Here is a 16,224-nt window from a genome sequence, read left to right on the forward strand (position 1 = left end):
CAGAATACAGGTAGAAAGTTTATTCAGGGTAAAATAAAAAAGTACCCATTTCCTTTAGTTGAGAAGAAATCCAGACACGTAAAGAGGCAAACTGAAAGAAAAGATAACCCATTTACTGTCTCTAATGGTCTCATTCTACTGAGTAGCCTGAAGAACAATGCTACAATAACATTCTTGAATACCTACACAGACTTTTAGGCAAAATTCTTATGGAAGAAACATGGTAAGTCATATACTTTCAAACAGAGTGGTAGAAGGATAACTTAACTGATGTCTGAACAGTCAAAGATGCAAAACAAGGGAAATGTTAAGACCACACTTATAATACAGTATCATGAGTTAGCAACTTTCTGACGAAGAGGTATATCAGTAAAGAAAATGTAATTACTTGGCTCAGACATTTTGATAAATATTATGGCTTGTGAACTTTTGATTTCCAAATCTGAATTTGCACAAACAAATAAATTCTCAAGTTAAGGTTAGATATATTATGATATAATTCCAATCATATACTCCTGATTCCATATGTATACAACGTGTTGCTGTACAGTGCATAAACCCATTAGTTTGTTCAAAGAAAAATGACAAGCACAACCAAAAGATACATTTTTTAAATGTGCAGTTTAGTAACATGTCATGAGTCCATCTGGAGCACAACATTGAGCACAAACATCTGTTTAATCCAAAGTGCCAAGCGCCACATAAGTACAATTCAGCTACTATATTACCTTTTAAGTTGTGACAGTTAGTGAGTGGCTTGTTTGAGTAAACAAACGATACAACACAACTGTAAAAGTACCAGCTCTTGCCTGAGCACCTGCCATTTTGCTGTTTTGAAAGCACTGTGGATATGCTCCTGGAGGAAAGCAATACCAGTCCTGGGAACAACATTGAAAAACATCCTTCTTTAGCATAACCTGTTTGGCAGCTTAAGACATTTCAAATATGCAGGATCTTACAGCAACAGTGATTACTTTGGTATTAGTGCATAGATGCCATTATATATAAACTATGGGCAACAGTATCAGCTTAGGAGGGGGGGGGGGGGCTTTGTGTATTTCAGTGTGCAAACATTTTCAAAGTAAAAGACCTGTGTTGGTCTGTGTCAAGAAGCCAGAAACAGGAAGATTCAACATGCTAGCCATGACATCAGACCATCACTTTCATTACTCTCTTCCTCTTGTACTCCTTTCAGAAAGAAGAAAGTGCTCTTCATCTGTAAGAGAAGGTGGTTATTTATTAAGTACTTTCATTATTGGGCCTTCATGTAAAATAATGTTGAGGAAAAGAACCCAAACGTACCCAGTTAGAGATTACGTCCAAGTTGCAGCAGTATCACTTAGAGAAGAACCTGGTTGACAGTTAAAAAACACAAAAAAACAGGCAAGACAAAATCACATGTCTGAAGTAACATCATCACAGCCTGTACAATCATAACATGGATTCTACAAGTGCGACAAGTTCCTATAATACTCAATATACTCCACATAATCCTCAAAATACTAGGACAGCTACATTACAGTGGCGTGATTGTTTGGGCTATGCTTACCTGAGACTGGTCTAGGACTAGCCAGCGTTCTGTGGTGGTCTGAAGGTCCTGTCCACTCAGAGGCTCCCTCAGACGGACCCTTACCTCCACACGACCCCCTGTGGACTTACGACCATCCATTACCTAGGAAGAGCACATACATGACTTACTTAAATCAAATCTAAATGGATTTGTATAGCCCTTTTTACAAGCAATATCACAGAAGGCTTAACATACGCCTATAGAACTGCCCCTCAACCAAACTAAACCCTCAAGGAAAAACTCACTGGAGGAGAGTACTGTAGAACCCCCTGACACCATCAGTAGACATTCGACACTTATGATAAACATATCTGAGGGACATCCAGCCTTTTCAAGCCCACTCCAGCACTGTCTGCCAGCCCCCATCCAGCAGGCAGGCTCTCACCTCCACAATCTCCCTGATTTCACTCTGAGTCTCCAGCTTCTCCAGCTTCACCTGGGCCGTTCCGACAGGCTTGTCGCTGCGCAGAAAGCCCCTGTCACATGACACAGGACGGGGCGACATCAACCTCCATGACCGAGAGGCCTGTTTGCCCAGTGCAATATACCACCGCAGGTCTCTAATTGGGGCGATGAGGCGCTGGACTCACCCTTTGTGCAGCACCTCCAGTTTGAGCCCTTTGGACTGCAGCACTCTCCGGAAGCCTCTGTGGTTGCGGTTGATGTTTAACGTGAAGCTCTGGTTGTACTCTGTGTCAGATAGACAAACCCTCGTTACAAGGGTGGTTTGTGCACACACATTATGTGAGGCTCAAGACTTAACTCATCGCGTCTGCTCCTTTTACATACCTGGTGAGTTAGTGTTCTTGATGACAGCCGTTTTGTGTTTCTGGGGTTGCTCCTTGGAGGGCCACAAGGGAACACAGACATGAGTTCACACGTAGGTGAATAGCAGCCCACTGGAACCCGTAATAGTTTGTCTTCAACAGCTTCAGTCTACTCACCGTGCTGGGGTATGGAAAGTCAAACTTGACATAGGCATCCAGGTCATTTGTTTGTATACCTGAGGAGAATGAGTAGAGAGGTTAGTGTGGATGTGCGTGTTAGACGCCGAATCTTTGGTGATGAGTGTGTGCAGGCGTGAGTGTTACCTGCGGGAGCAGGTAGATTCATCGCCCCAACGATGACCACCACCATCTCAGTGCTGCTCAGATCTGGGAAGATCCTGGAGGAGACAAAGAGGTTGTATGACCAGGTCCATCAAGAAAGAGGTGGGGGGATTAGAACAACAGAGTTCCTTTGTGCTTATGTGCTGGTGATTGAGTGTTTCTGTGTGGGTTCCTAGTTCCATTTGAATGTCAGTGAGCTGTGTAGATGCCTACCGGACAGTGTGGTATGTCCTTTCTTCAAAATGATGTTTGGGAGGATCCAGGCCTTTGGACTGAGACAACTTCAGAATCTCTAGATTCTTTTTACAGCTGGCAGCCATCTTCTCGAATCTAAAACAAAACACATTGCACATTGTTAAAACGCCCCACCACACCCTTACTGAACAGTGTACGCATGGGTTAGTTCTAGCAGTAGAGTCCATGGATATCCATGAATGCGTTATGACATAAGAAGTAGCACCGAATCCAGGATTCGGTTTTGGCCGAATATTCGGCTGGTCAACATAATGACTCCACCGTTGATTACGGGAAGGTGTTAACGTAGGTGGACCGTTCAATGCAGTAGGCTGAGCGAAAGTGAAAATGGAACTCGTGAGCAGAAAGTGTTGTTTGGCAGTACTTTCAGTCAAAAGAAGGCGATACAAATCGAGCTACATGTTCAATATGCAATGCCGATTTGTCTCGCGGTGGCAAAGACCCTAAACAATACACAACATCTCCGCTGTTAAAACATACACGTTTGCATATGAAACATCCGAAATATGTTTTTCATTCATGTGTTTACTGTGTTAATGGATTGAGGATGGGAGTAGGATTCGGTTTCCGAACCCCAAAAATCAGGATTTGGTGCATCCCTAATAAGAAGCTTACTTGGTTGTCTCTGTGATGTTACCCAGGTGGGTGAACTGCTTGGAGTAAGTCATGCATTTCTAAACAGGAGGAAACAGGGAGACAGCAGTAAGTCATCTGATGGTAAATGTGTGACGTTAGTGCTCTGGTTGGAATCATAAATAAGTTGGTAGCTTTAGTCAAGTCTCATGAGGAACAGTGAGGTACATGGTTAGAAGAGGCATCTGTTCAAAAGGAGGGAGATCGTCCATGGCACCTCATACTGCTCCTTCAAGATCTTGGCCAGTTGAGTGTAGACCTCCTCGGCCTTCTCCGAGATCTGGACGTCACTGTGGTGCACCAGGATGAAGTCCTCGTCTTCGTCACCAGGGGGGGATGGCACCTACAACACACCAGGGGGGAGGGGGGGGGGGGTAAAAGCACATCTACATCAACATAAATGGATCTGACATGACTGGATTTCCTACATGGAGAGTCCAGTCACGCTCATGTTGTCATGGAGGCTGACCTTGCTGATGTCCACAGTCTTGCCACTGCGAGTGGCCTCGATCATGGGCTCAAAGCCCTTGGCAGTGCGCAGTAGCTGCCTGGCCTGATCCATGTCGTTCTTCTGTTTGGCCTGCAGGGCCGCCTTCATGTACTGCTTCCTGCGGCCTTCCAGGAAGTCCAGCTGCTGAACCGCTACAGGGAGAAGGGCAGGGGGTGGGGAGCTGTGATTTACAGTTTGAGGAGATGAGTGCTGTCAAGGTCATTTTATATACTGACCAGTGGGAGAGAGGCCATCCAGCTTGGATGTTCTCTCTGGGGAGGGGGAGGGGGTCCTCCCAGGGCCTTGTGCTGTGGGGGGCACGGCCAACATAGGCTTCTTTGGCTTGTCTGGAACAGTAGTCTGTACATATGGAATGTTGACACACGTTTGTAACTTTGGTTTCCATTGTTTATAACTCACCAGTCCATCAGTGGCTCACCACTGGATGGTGGTCTCGTGGAAGCAGCCTACCTCCTCTGGTTCTTTCTCCGCCCCGTCATCTCCCTCTTCCTCCCCCGTCTCAGCAGCTTCTGTGGATGCCAGCTTATTGGCGGCCTCGAGCACAGCAGCAAATCCCTGCTCAGGTTCTGCCCCCTTCTGGCCAGGGATGGGAGGAAAGCCTGGTTGGGTGGAGATCACAGCATTCCCCTTGTCAGCGTTCTGACATCACACTCCACCTTCGCTTCCCCAGAACACCTGCTGCAACCGTGTCAATACAGGACGTGAATCACATAGGGTCTGACCTGGGGGGACTGGAAGCTCCTCAAAGTTCACGGCTTTTCCTGCTTTGTGGGCTCTTATGGCACTCTGGTATTGCTGTAGGGTAGTAGGCAGGTAAAGATCATAATGAGCTCAACACTTCCCAGTAGTAAGAGAGTATTATCAAAAGCAGATTGAGTAAGGTTTCACCTTGGCGATGCGGTCGTGCATGCGGGCCTTCCGCTCGTCCCCGCTGGTCTTGGCCTGGGCGCAGGCTTCCTGGTACCTGGCCATCCTCTGCTCCAGAGCCTCCAGGACATCCCTGGGCTGGGTGGGGCTGGAGACGGCTGCAGAGGAGATGATAGAAGGATATTACAGATACAGATTACCTATGAATGGTCTTAAGTTTAGGCAGAGAGGACTAACAATTTGGAGGGCAGCTGGAGAGACACTATAATGTTGTTGAGACCTGTTGGTGTTGATGCAGGGGGGGTGGAATTAGCGGTTGGCCCAGGGGAGGGTTGCTTCACTGGGGCAGGTGTTGCGGGGCTCATCCCCTCCGCCAGGGAGGGAGGCAGGCCGCTCAGGTCGACACCTTGGCCCTTCTCCAGGGCTTCGATTACCGCATCAAACCTCTGAAAGAGGAAGGAAAACAACGTGATCATAATGCCTGTCATTGTTTTCCTCCAGCATGTTTTGCATGCTTCAGATCGCTCGGGCAGCTGAGAAACAGACAGGGCTCTAGAGAGCCAAGAGGGACAGCAGGTTAAGGAGACGCTCAGCCCCCTCCAGGGACATTCTGCTGCCAACCATGAACTACTTCCAGACAGCAAGAAGGCAAGAATGTCTCCTTCAGTTTTGGGCTATAACCCAGTCTTTATGCATCCTAGATTTATACTTTTATACCTTTACTTAACTGAAGAACTACAAAGGAGAAATGTGATCTGATAAGCTACAATGGTTATCCTTGTTATTCATTCAGTGTTGTATGAGAAAGTGAATTCTAAACAACACACATGGATTCACAAACATAATTAACCGCGGGACCAATTACTTAAATCATCCCTGAAAAGGAAAATCCTTATTCCTCATCTTTAATATGGTGTAAAGGTAGTTGTATAATTTACCTTGCCGGTCCTTATGTACAGCTTGGCTTGCTCAATGTCCCCTTGCTGCTTTGCTCTTAAAGCAGCCATCCTATACTCTCTCTGACGTTCCACAAGCATTTCCTTGGTTGTGTCTCCAACTATATGTGCACACATACCAGGAAACAGACACACAAACAACCACAGTGAATGCCTGCATTCATGACAAAACCAGACTGATTGCCCACTTTATGACTCGAGACAGCAGTCAAGTCTGTCATTACTCTTATGTATGACTGCTTTAACAGATAGATAATAAGCACTAACTAAAAAATACATTGAAAAATGAAAGGCATAATTAACATTGGTTTGTGAATAGTATACTAGAAGTATTGCCAGACTGGATTTTCTACATTAAAACAGACAGTTTGACTGACCGGGTGAGTGGGCCTGACCAGTGTTCTCCTCCGAAGTGGGCTGGCTGCCCACAGTAACCAGGGTGGCATTGGACAACAGCTTCTCCTCACCGCTGGGTTCAACCTCAGGTGAAACAGATGGCGTCGCAACACCAGCCTTTGGCGCCACCTGTTGCTCTGGAGGTGTGGACTCGGGGTCTGCTGTGACCAGAGCTGAGGGCCGTGGAGGGACAGGGGGTCTGGAGGGTGCACCTGGGCCACTGCAGGCTACAGGTGGAGGGATTTCTGCCTCGTCAACCTTTCCCCCTTTTTTAACTGAGGCCAGCATGGACTCCAGGGTCTGCACAGACATGTTCACGGTCAGGAGGAGAAGAGGGATGTAACTCAGGGAAAGAAAGAAATGCTGCTCACCTTTAAGCCCCTGTCATATCTCCTAGCTTTAGACGACTCCCCTGAGGCCTTGGCGTTGCTCAGGGAAGTCTTATACATGGCCACTCTTTCCTCCAGGGTGTGTTGGAGACTTCCTGGGGTTGAAGGGACCCCTGCTGTTTGCACCTACAGCACACGCACAGTCTAATGCTCTAAGGAGTTTCCGCACAACATCTCTCAAAGCAAAACCATACATCAAAGACACTTGGTGACTCAGTATTTCCATATTCTGTTGCATGGCATCCTATGAACGATGATATACATTCACTCACTGAAGTATCTCGGTTGCTACTGCAAAACTGAGCCGGAGATGTACCTGAAGTGGTGATTCTGGTGTTTCAGCAGAGGCAGTAGAGATTGGGGTAGCGGCATCCTCAACTTCCTCGACACCCACAACATCCTGTAGCTCAGCCTGGTAAGAAAAGCACAAGAAAAAAACTGCTACATGTACCTGCCCCAAACAGCATTCAGAAAAACATCAGAGGATGATCATTATACGCTTACGAATTTACCAATAAATCTTCATCATCCTCCAGATCTTCATCGTCCTCATCATCATAGTCTTTCATACACTCCTCTGCCATTCTCGCTATGTCCTCCATTGGTAGGGGAGCTAAGACATTGGAACACAAAATTTTAGCAACATCTAATTTCATACTACCAGGATTTATAGGCCCAAATAGGCCCTAGCTCTGTTTTGTACTTACTTTTAACCTTCTGTTTTGACCTGTCACCACCAGTGGTTGTTGTCCCTGTGATGGCAGCTAATTCAGCCTCCAGGTCATGGTCATCCAGGTTTTGATCCATACCAATCATGTCCTCTGGGTTGAAGTCTAAAAATAAACCCATCTGTAACAAGGTAAAAATAAGGATGATTGACATGGCATTGTAAATATATGTTCCTGGAACAGAGACAACTCATCTAGACTTGTTGTCACGTGAATGTGTGTGGCATGACTGATGACAAATAAGTTCACCTGTTTTGCTGCAGCAGCACCTGACCCCTTAGGCACCGGTGGCCGTTTCTTTTTACCAAACATATTCAGCTACTTGTTTAACCCTCAAGCCAAGACAGGACGAATTTCCACTCGTCCCTTAATACTCCTGAGCAAAAAACAAACAGAGAACACAGGGGTACGAAGTTGTCACAGTTGTAAATCATGTGACATGCTCATCAGGTGCCCGGGCTACACACCACCGCCCCGAACTTATAAGTTTAGCTAGCACCAGCTAGCTTGATAACGAAAGCTTTAGCTACCGACCGTGTAATTCATACTTAGATGCACTACATTATAATTAACTAGCAACCTTGCTATGAAAACGGTCCAGAACTGTTTCGACTGTGCCATTGCTATTCCATTAACGCTAGTGTCTTGGTGATAGATAGTCTGACGTCGTTGACAGATTGAGGCAGTCTAGCTAGCTAGCATGGCTACTATAGCTAGCTAGTTCGGTAATAGTCAAAACATTGGCATAACATAAGTAGTCAGATAGCCAACTACGTTATCCATCTTAAAGGTAATTCTATATAAAACGATGTAGCTAGTATCAACCTAGGGAGCCACTTACCCAGTCATTCACCTTATTTTGCTCAGACTATCCAGTTATTCCGCTACTCATGAGAGATGGTACAACCGGCAGGTATGGCATGGGTCTGGCGTCAGCACTGTTTGGATAGTCCTGCCTTCCTGCTGACTGTCAGTAGATGGCAATATGTGCATGCGAATGCCATTAGGAGGGACATGTATTCCACTTTTACTGTGTGTCTGATAAACAGTATAATATATAAACAGTATAATATAGAATATGGCTAAAAAAGGGTGTGTTGTAATGATTGCTGCCTGGGTGTCGAAGGCTTTTGCAAGGATGGCTGCACTTGTTGTCCAACACCTTACTTACTGTGGAGAGCCAGCCCACTTCAGAGAACTCAGGCCTATTACTCACCGTCAGTCAAACTGTCTGTTATAAAATCATCCAGGGTGGGCAATATTTAACTATTCACAAACATATGCTAATTAAACCTGTCTTTTAAATTCATATCTTAGTTAGTGCTTATTAACTGTTAAAGGATAGCCTAGCTGAAGTTGGCCATTATGTTCAGCCCTTCTGACGACTCCCCGGAGATTACCCACATTAACTACTTGGTTTGTATTAATTAACTCAATTAACACAATTGTGTAGGCTCGGCCTACTCAATCGACTTCAAATGCGCTATAGCCGACATAATTGGACAAAAATACGACAGGACAAAGCTTTAGCCAACATACGTTGTTTTAATGGCATATTTGTGGCATAGGGAATCTGAAATCTTGAAAACATAGGCCTACAATTAAAGCTTTAGGGTCAGATTTACAACATTGGCCTATGTAAAAACAATAAACTGCTTATAGTGCATAAGTGCTCACTTCTAATTGTTAAAAGAATTTCACCTGAGTTTCTGACCCAAGCTGTAAATTAATTGTCTGTATAAAAACTAAAAACCAAGAACAGAGTAACAGACTTGAATGGAATGTAAGACATCAGATTCAGTTAAGTGTTGCACACTACAGGTCTCTGTTGTTGCTGCTGAGCAGCTTGGGGTAGGAGGTTCCAATAGAGCGACCATGTCGATACACTACAATCTCCAGAACGTACTCGTCGACTTTTACCACTGCAGTGGTCATTTTCTCAGTGGACTTGAGGAAAATTATGGTGAAGAGAGCCACCTCAAACTCAGGACTGACCCCGATGAAGGAGCCGCCTATGGGCTTCACAAGCCCCTTCCAGCTGAACTGCAGGTTGAGGACGTGGTCATCTTCATCGGGCTGCAGGACAAATCAAAGAGTTTTTTACCTGTGTACTGTAACGTGGCATGCAAAGCTAAAGAAGTAATTTTAGCTAAACACACAACTGATAAGAGGTCTTCTTACACTGTCTTTGTTGGCCCTGGCCTTGTAGCCTTTATAGTCCACATGGCCATGCTTCTCCTGCAGGTAGAACTGGATCCAGTTGTGCAAACCCATAATCTCCTTGCCGTGTTTGGTCTCACCAACAAACACATGCTCAAACCCACAGGAATCTTCACTGAAAATATTCACATATTGGTAAACAGGTTGTAGGATACTAATTGGAGGACATAGACAATGAACAATAGTGGAAAGAATGTATTCAGACTCACCCTCCACTCCTGTCCCTATGGTAAAGATGGAACCATATGTCATAGAGCTGCCTCTTGAACTGCTTCTGGTCTGAAGGAGACTGTCCCTTACTGACCAGGTACTTGTGAGCACACTGAAATGCCAAATTGAAAGACTATAATCATGGGAATACACAACTGCAGTAGAACTGCTTCCCTTCTGCCAAACACCATAATATTTACATTTCAGACATAAAAAATGCCATGCCAACTTGCAGAAAAATACACTGTCATGTCATTGTAAATGTAGTCAATTTTATTAAACAGAGAAAGTTAGAGGATATACCTTCATGACCTCCGTCTCCAGTATGGCATCTAGAAAGACGTGGTTCTCTTTCAGCTCCTCAGAGGTAACCGTCTCTGACACACCTGTGGACATCTCATAGTTGTCCAGCAGGTTGATGAAATCTGTAAAAGTGTAAAGGTACATTACATTTAAATATACAGAACAAAATGGATCACAAAAACGATCAGACCCTTGCCTTCTACTTACGGGCATACGTCTCGATACTTTTGAGCTTGTCTAGGTTGACATGACTGAAAAGAGGAGCCCTTGCTCTGTCAACAGCATAGTTGCTGCCTTGGGCCACATAACCTGCCTTGCCCTGAATAAACAAGAGATACAAATAAAAACGTTGTAACCAGAACATAGTTAAATGTCAAATTGAATTACATCTAATCTATGCTGAACCAGGCAGCTTGTATGCATCTTAATTGGAACTGTAATATTAAAACACTGACCTGCAGATTGATTTTGTAGTCAGTCCCAGGATTTAGGCGATTGGAGTCCAAATTCCACAGCTGGTTGAGTATCTGAGAAAGCTCCAGGTTCACACCTTGACTGTAGAGATCCACAGTTGTCAGATGAACAGTTGTCAGTTAGTGTTAGTAGTATTCATAATTACAACTCTGATCATTGCAACAACAAAACAAAATAATGAATAGCAATTATAATCAATATAAAATAACCATTTGTTTTGGTTAAAAAACAAATACAGGGAGGCTTTTTGCTTTAGCCTGCAGAATGTATTGGAACTTAAGTGGTGTCTGCTATATGAAACAATATAATGGATTTTCAAACTAGTAGGAAGTGGGCCTCAGCAGGAAGTAGCCTAAAAGCCACACCTGTATCTAGTTACAATTTTTTGTTAAATTACAAAAGGGTCATCCATGATCCTAGCGATGGATCTAGAAATCTTTAGCTGGGGTGGCAGGAAGTAGATGAAGGGTAGCATGGACTAGAATTTATACAAATAGTTTAGCATAGGTAGACTGGGGTGGCAAGTCTTTTTAGCTGGGTTGGCAGCTGCCACCTCTTGCCACCCATTGGATCCAGCAGTTAGACTAATACAAAACCTTTTCTTCCACTTCATGACTATGGTGGATCATTTAATTAACCCCCCAAAAGACAAATGTACCGTTTTTATTCTTTATCAGTAATACTGTGAGACCCTGTAGCTCACACTTAAGATGGCTAAGATTATTGTGTAATTGGATGAAAAAGCAGAAGTACATATGAAAGGAAATGTATCAAAATAGATCACGGTTGTGATTCATCGATGTATGGTTCAGAAAAACTGACAGCTTTATGCTGAAATGTGCAAGACTTTATTGGAGTAGTTCAGTTGTCTATTGGAATGCACTAATAACTTCCAGACTAGCGTTCCTATCCCAAGATCAACTTCAAAAACTGCGCAACAGCTGCATTTAAAACCTAAATGCATACAGCTACAGTGTGGCAAAACTGCACATCTTTAGCGAAGAATGCGCTAAAAGTATTGATCTAAAACTGAGTGATTAACCCTACAGAAAAGAAGAAACATACCGTTTGATGACAAATTTAAGGGAATTGTTTAAAGCCAAAAGCAGCAACAGCAAACATTTTTTGTAGGCTACTCTTGTGATTTTAACACGACCTAGTTGACACGGCTTTATTTGTTACTTCTTTGTTCTGTATCAACTTTGTCAACAATTACAATTCGGAATTATTACAATGACTGACTTTGCACATTTGTTTGAAATTATTTTGAATTTAGCCTATTAGTCATACATAGGTCTACATGAGCGCTAGATGGATATTTTTTATAAACATTCTTACCTTCGTGCCATTCTAACTCCTTCAAAGACAAAGTGTTATCCTCACATCCCGTAAAGAAAAAAATCTGCCTATATACAGTTATCATCTTACGTGCCAGTCAAAAGGCAGCATAGAATTTGTCCAATTATATTGTCTTATAAAGGCTGACGCTCTGAGGAAAGGCGGTTCCTTCTTACACAGAATTTTCCAATGCGTGGACTTCTCAGAAAAATGGATGGATACACGCTGCGTCTCGCCCAATACACAAACACGTTCTTTTATACCAGCATAAAGAACTATAAGCCATTGTGGTGCTATATTCCACTTTTGCAACCGCATGAACAACTTTTGTTTTTGTTTTTTTTACAAAAAAAACTTTACTTTTGTACGAATCAATAATTAGTTCACAATCAATATACTTAACATTATCAAAATAAAGCAAAACATTCTACTTTCTTTATTATGAACTCAACCATTTCAAAGTGAAAACCAAAATAAAAACTCGAATTAAAGTTATTCATTCTTTCATTCAGGGGCATTTGCTGTTGGCTTTTATTCTGATATTCTGCACCGGAAGTCAACCACACGCTTTTCATCCACGCTGAGAACGTGTTTTCTGTCGGAAGTTACTTTTTCTCATATTATTAAAGAAGTAGGGTGTTAAAATAATAATAAGCAGATTGTTCGGTAAACGTTGTTGGATAGGCATAATACACAAGGGGAACTAACAAGCGCCCGTTCCATTGTGTGGGCACCATGGCACCTGTAGTGGAACTAATAGCTGGAAGTTACGAGCAGATAGCTTTTGGTTTTCGTGTTTGCGTTGGAGAGCAGGTACGGAGCAAGCTTTTACGCACACCACTATATTAGCTAGTCGGAATAGAGATGTTTAATTGTTCCTAATAGCGATAAGTTGTTCAGTCGTTTTTGTCGTATGCACTAGAAATATAGCCTTAAAAGGCGCTGATATGTTCTCCGTTTCCAGGAGTGGACTACCACGGCAGACTTCACACACCATAATCACACGGCATCAGTGTGTACTGTGGCAACCAGTGAGAGATTCATCGCCACTGGAAGCAAAGATGAAACTATCCAGCTGTATGACATGAAAAAGAGAATTGAACATGGAGCTCTGTTGCATCATGATGGTACGTTTTGGAGCTGCTAATCACAGTTTTTAATTCCGCTATAGTCTCTACATATCATATCAGAGAAGAACTTTTGAGCACTTACGGTTTCCCTTGAACCTTGCAGGTACTGTCTCATGTCTAGAGTTCTACGGCACGTCTCACTTGCTGAGTGGTGGTGAAGATGGTCTCTTGTGCGTGTGGAGCACTAAGAAGTGGGAGTGTCTGAAATCCATCAAAGCTCACAAGTAAGGTGGAAAGGGACATCGACAGCTTACTAAAGACTGCAAAAAGACATGGCAATAGTATGATGCCATAATATTGAGGACCCTCCCCATTACTGCTGAAAGACTTGTCTGACAAAAAAATGTACTGTTGCCTTCTTTTGTTTTGCTTTTTATCTTAGGGGTCATGTGACATCACTGTCCGTCCACCCCTCAGGGAAACTCGCACTTTCAGTCGGGACGGACAAGACACTGAGGTCAACTGGCTGTGTTGTTCTCGGGAAACCTTTTTATTCTATTACCCTCCTTCCTCGCCATGAATTAATATTGACTCTCATACCTTTTTTTTTTTTTAGAACATGGAATCTTATTGATGGGCGATCAGCTTTCATCAAAAATATAAAACAGAGTAAGTATTCAAATTGTCAACATAATGAAGGTATAAATACTGTGTGCAGAAAAAAGATGACACTGTGTAAGTTAACTTTGTTCATGGTCCTCAGATGCCCACATTGTTAAATGGTCTCCTGATGGGGATAAATATGCAGTGGTGGTGAATGACAAAATTGATATCTACAACCTGGAGACAGCCACACTTACTGGTACCATGACAAATCCCAAGAGGATCTCATCCATCAAGTTTCTGTCAGTGAGTTCACTTCCCAAATCAAAGCACATTCTGTGGATGTTTAATCACAACCTGCTAGTTGGTGTAGCTATGGCTTTTTAAGATACTCTAAGGTCCCGTTGTCAAGGTGACAAATAGCAGTAAGTAATATCAGTTATCATCTAAATGATCATCCAAAATGGTCAGAATATAAACAACTTGCTTGGTCATTTTTGCAAGTGTTGCATTTTTGCACCACATCAACACATCACTGGATTGTTGTCAACAAAAAGTCTCAGATTTGCTTTGAGTTCATCCTTTTAAAGCTGTGAATGTTTCTGTTTTTTTAGAACACCATCGTGGCCATAGCAGGAGATGATGAGACAGTCAGGTTATGTGATGTGGAAACACAACAGTGGGTGTGTGAGTTCAAGGCTCATGAAACCAGGTATGATTTCCTGATTTCAGCTCATTAGAAATCTAGAGTAGAAAATATAGCCAAGTTCTTTATATCTAAACATTTATGAACAACATGCATGGACTCTAGATAAAGGCTTACTCTCTTTTCTCAGGGTGAAAGCAGTTGATAGTTTCACAATGGAGGACTACATTGTTCTGGTCACGGCATCCAATGATGGATTCATCAAAATGTGGAAACTCCAACTAAAAGAGGCATGTATCTTCCCTGATAACATTTGATACTGTTGTTGTCTTTTGCTCGTCCAAGACCACTGCTGAACATAATTGTTCATGACGTTGGTTCTGACACAATTGACCTTGTCTGTCTCTCAGGAGATAGAGACTCCAGTTCTTCTTGGGAAGGTGAACACGACAGCAAGACTGACTTGTGTTGCTGTCTGGAAACCCTCCTGCGTACAGGAGGTAAAAGAGCCGTGTGAAGAGGCAACAACATCTCAAGGTAATACTATACCAAATTAATGTTTCATTTCATTTTTCATTCATTTTTTTAATGCTCAGATGTGGTTTTATATGATTTACTGTACATACATACAATTATTTAGGTACAAAAAGGTAATCAGACACATTCTTCACCTTTCCTTACTCTATTCTTTGTGTCACCTTTAGGGGCCACCAATGATGCTTTAGAGCTTTTAAAGACAAAGAAAGTGAGGATCCAAACAGAAGTAGTAGTCATAGAGGAGGAGAGTAAACCCAAAAAGAAGAAAATGGATGGGGGAAAAAAGAAACGTAAACTGGATACCTAATAATAAAAAAAACATAATTCCAAGTCAAGTCTCATTTTCGACTGTTTTTTGTGAATGCCACCAGGGGGAGATATTTCTGCAATTAAATGGCTTATTTATATAACCTTTATTTTGAAATGATAGACGACACCAGGAAATTGAAGAAATGACACCTGAAGACTGAACCCACTGCAACACTTCCTTGAACTACATGGGATAACTGACTGGTTTCGACAGTTTGCATCTGGTAACTTTGGTGAAGTTACAGTACAAGATTATATTTGTAAATTTAAACTAGTCAGACAATGGCTATTGACTGGATAGGTTTCTGCTATGCAGCCTTTGTATCATCTGGTGGAATAATAGGTTATGTTAAAGCAGGTATGGAATAGATCAACACATAAATGAACAGTCTGAAGTATTTACAGTATTATCCACAAACATCTTTATTATATTCCCACCACAGGGAGTGTCACTTCCCTAGTAGCAGGCCTTGTTTTTGGAGTTTTGGCTGGCATTGGTGCATACCTCATCTCACAAGATCCCAAAAATGTGTGGGTTTTACTAGGTGGGAATGGCTATGTCATTTACTTTATCACAACATTTGTTTTCATTACACTATATGCTACTATTTGAGTATTTATTTATGTGAAATAGGTACCTCTGGATCACTGTCAGTTGTAATGGGGATGAGATTTCTAAACTCCTGGAAGTTCATGCCAGCTGGTTTGATGGCAGGGATAAGGTAACTTGACTGCTCACTACCATCGTAAAACATGAAAGGCAGGTTGCAGCTTCTGTATTTCTGTAAGCCATGTGGTGGCAAACAAAATCAATCTGATCAAAATACAACCTATCAAGGAACCAGTCAGAAACATGTCAACCTACTAATATGTTTTTTTTCTATTTAGTGTACTGATGGTGGGGAAGATTGCTATGGGAATGCTCAAGGGACCACATCAATCATGATCTTGGGCATGATCCTTTTGACAAGTTATTTGTGGATGGGTCAGTAAGTCAAGCATTTTACACACAGTCATGTGTATGATGCAGATTATCTTGTGGAATGGAATGTCACTTCTGTGTCTTCCAGAAATAAAAGAGGATAACTTATACATTCGCT

At 42.7% G+C, this 16,224-nt stretch overlaps 4 protein-coding genes across 5 annotated transcripts; 2 read left to right on the forward strand and 2 right to left on the reverse strand.

The window, feature by feature from the left end:
• Window positions 1-602: 602 nt before the first annotated feature.
• On the reverse strand, window positions 603-8,556 carry cc2d1b (coiled-coil and C2 domain containing 1B). Of its 2 annotated transcripts, none has more exons than XM_084706853.1 (25): window positions 8,268-8,556; window positions 7,664-7,790; window positions 7,394-7,535; window positions 7,199-7,299; window positions 7,003-7,098; window positions 6,669-6,812; window positions 6,279-6,597; window positions 5,884-6,002; window positions 5,226-5,391; window positions 4,967-5,103; window positions 4,801-4,873; window positions 4,529-4,677; window positions 4,294-4,417; window positions 4,037-4,209; window positions 3,785-3,910; window positions 3,550-3,608; window positions 2,893-3,009; window positions 2,662-2,735; window positions 2,515-2,573; window positions 2,360-2,411; window positions 2,161-2,260; window positions 1,956-2,046; window positions 1,550-1,672; window positions 1,303-1,351; window positions 603-1,216 (listed from the first exon to the last, which is right to left on the reverse strand). In XM_084706853.1, the coding sequence occupies exons 2-24, from the start codon at window positions 7,724-7,726 to the stop codon at window positions 1,340-1,342; spliced, it is 2,619 nt and encodes an 872-aa protein (XP_084562979.1). In that variant the 5' UTR covers window positions 7,727-7,790; window positions 8,268-8,556; the 3' UTR covers window positions 603-1,216; window positions 1,303-1,339. The 2 variants fall into 2 exon arrangements, with proteins under 2 accessions (XP_084562979.1, XP_084562978.1); XM_084706852.1 differs by having other exon boundaries at window positions 8,256-8,556.
• Window positions 8,557-8,939: 383 nt separating this feature from the next.
• Window positions 8,940-12,074, reverse strand: LOC146271589 (uridylate-specific endoribonuclease C-like). The gene is made up of 7 exons (XM_084707661.1): window positions 11,960-12,074; window positions 10,603-10,702; window positions 10,355-10,466; window positions 10,148-10,269; window positions 9,844-9,956; window positions 9,596-9,749; window positions 8,940-9,490 (listed from the first exon to the last, which is right to left on the reverse strand). Exons 1-7 carry the CDS (start codon window positions 11,968-11,970, stop codon window positions 9,230-9,232), a joined length of 873 nt encoding a protein of 290 aa, XP_084563787.1. The 5' UTR covers window positions 11,971-12,074; the 3' UTR covers window positions 8,940-9,229.
• Window positions 12,075-12,527: 453 nt separating this feature from the next.
• pak1ip1 (PAK1 interacting protein 1) lies at window positions 12,528-15,145 on the forward strand. Its single transcript, XM_084708195.1, has 10 exons — window positions 12,528-12,772; window positions 12,924-13,086; window positions 13,193-13,313; window positions 13,472-13,546; window positions 13,646-13,698; window positions 13,793-13,938; window positions 14,247-14,344; window positions 14,469-14,568; window positions 14,689-14,815; window positions 14,983-15,145. The coding sequence occupies exons 1-10, from the start codon at window positions 12,695-12,697 to the stop codon at window positions 15,120-15,122; spliced, it is 1,101 nt and encodes a 366-aa protein (XP_084564321.1). The 5' UTR covers window positions 12,528-12,694; the 3' UTR covers window positions 15,123-15,145.
• An 85-nt stretch (window positions 15,146-15,230) lies between these two features.
• Window positions 15,231-16,201, forward strand: LOC146271591 (transmembrane protein 14C-like). Its single transcript, XM_084708196.1, has 4 exons — window positions 15,231-15,482; window positions 15,568-15,669; window positions 15,759-15,846; window positions 16,013-16,201. Exons 1-4 carry the CDS (start codon window positions 15,407-15,409, stop codon window positions 16,068-16,070), a joined length of 324 nt encoding a protein of 107 aa, XP_084564322.1. The 5' UTR covers window positions 15,231-15,406; the 3' UTR covers window positions 16,071-16,201.
• The last annotated feature ends 23 nt before the right edge of the window (window positions 16,202-16,224 follow it).

Source organism: Hypomesus nipponensis, chromosome 10, assembly GCF_054491055.1.
Source record: "Hypomesus nipponensis isolate SF chromosome 10, ASM5449105v1, whole genome shotgun sequence".
In the NCBI taxonomy this organism is placed as follows: domain Eukaryota; kingdom Metazoa; phylum Chordata; class Actinopteri; order Osmeriformes; family Osmeridae; genus Hypomesus; species Hypomesus nipponensis.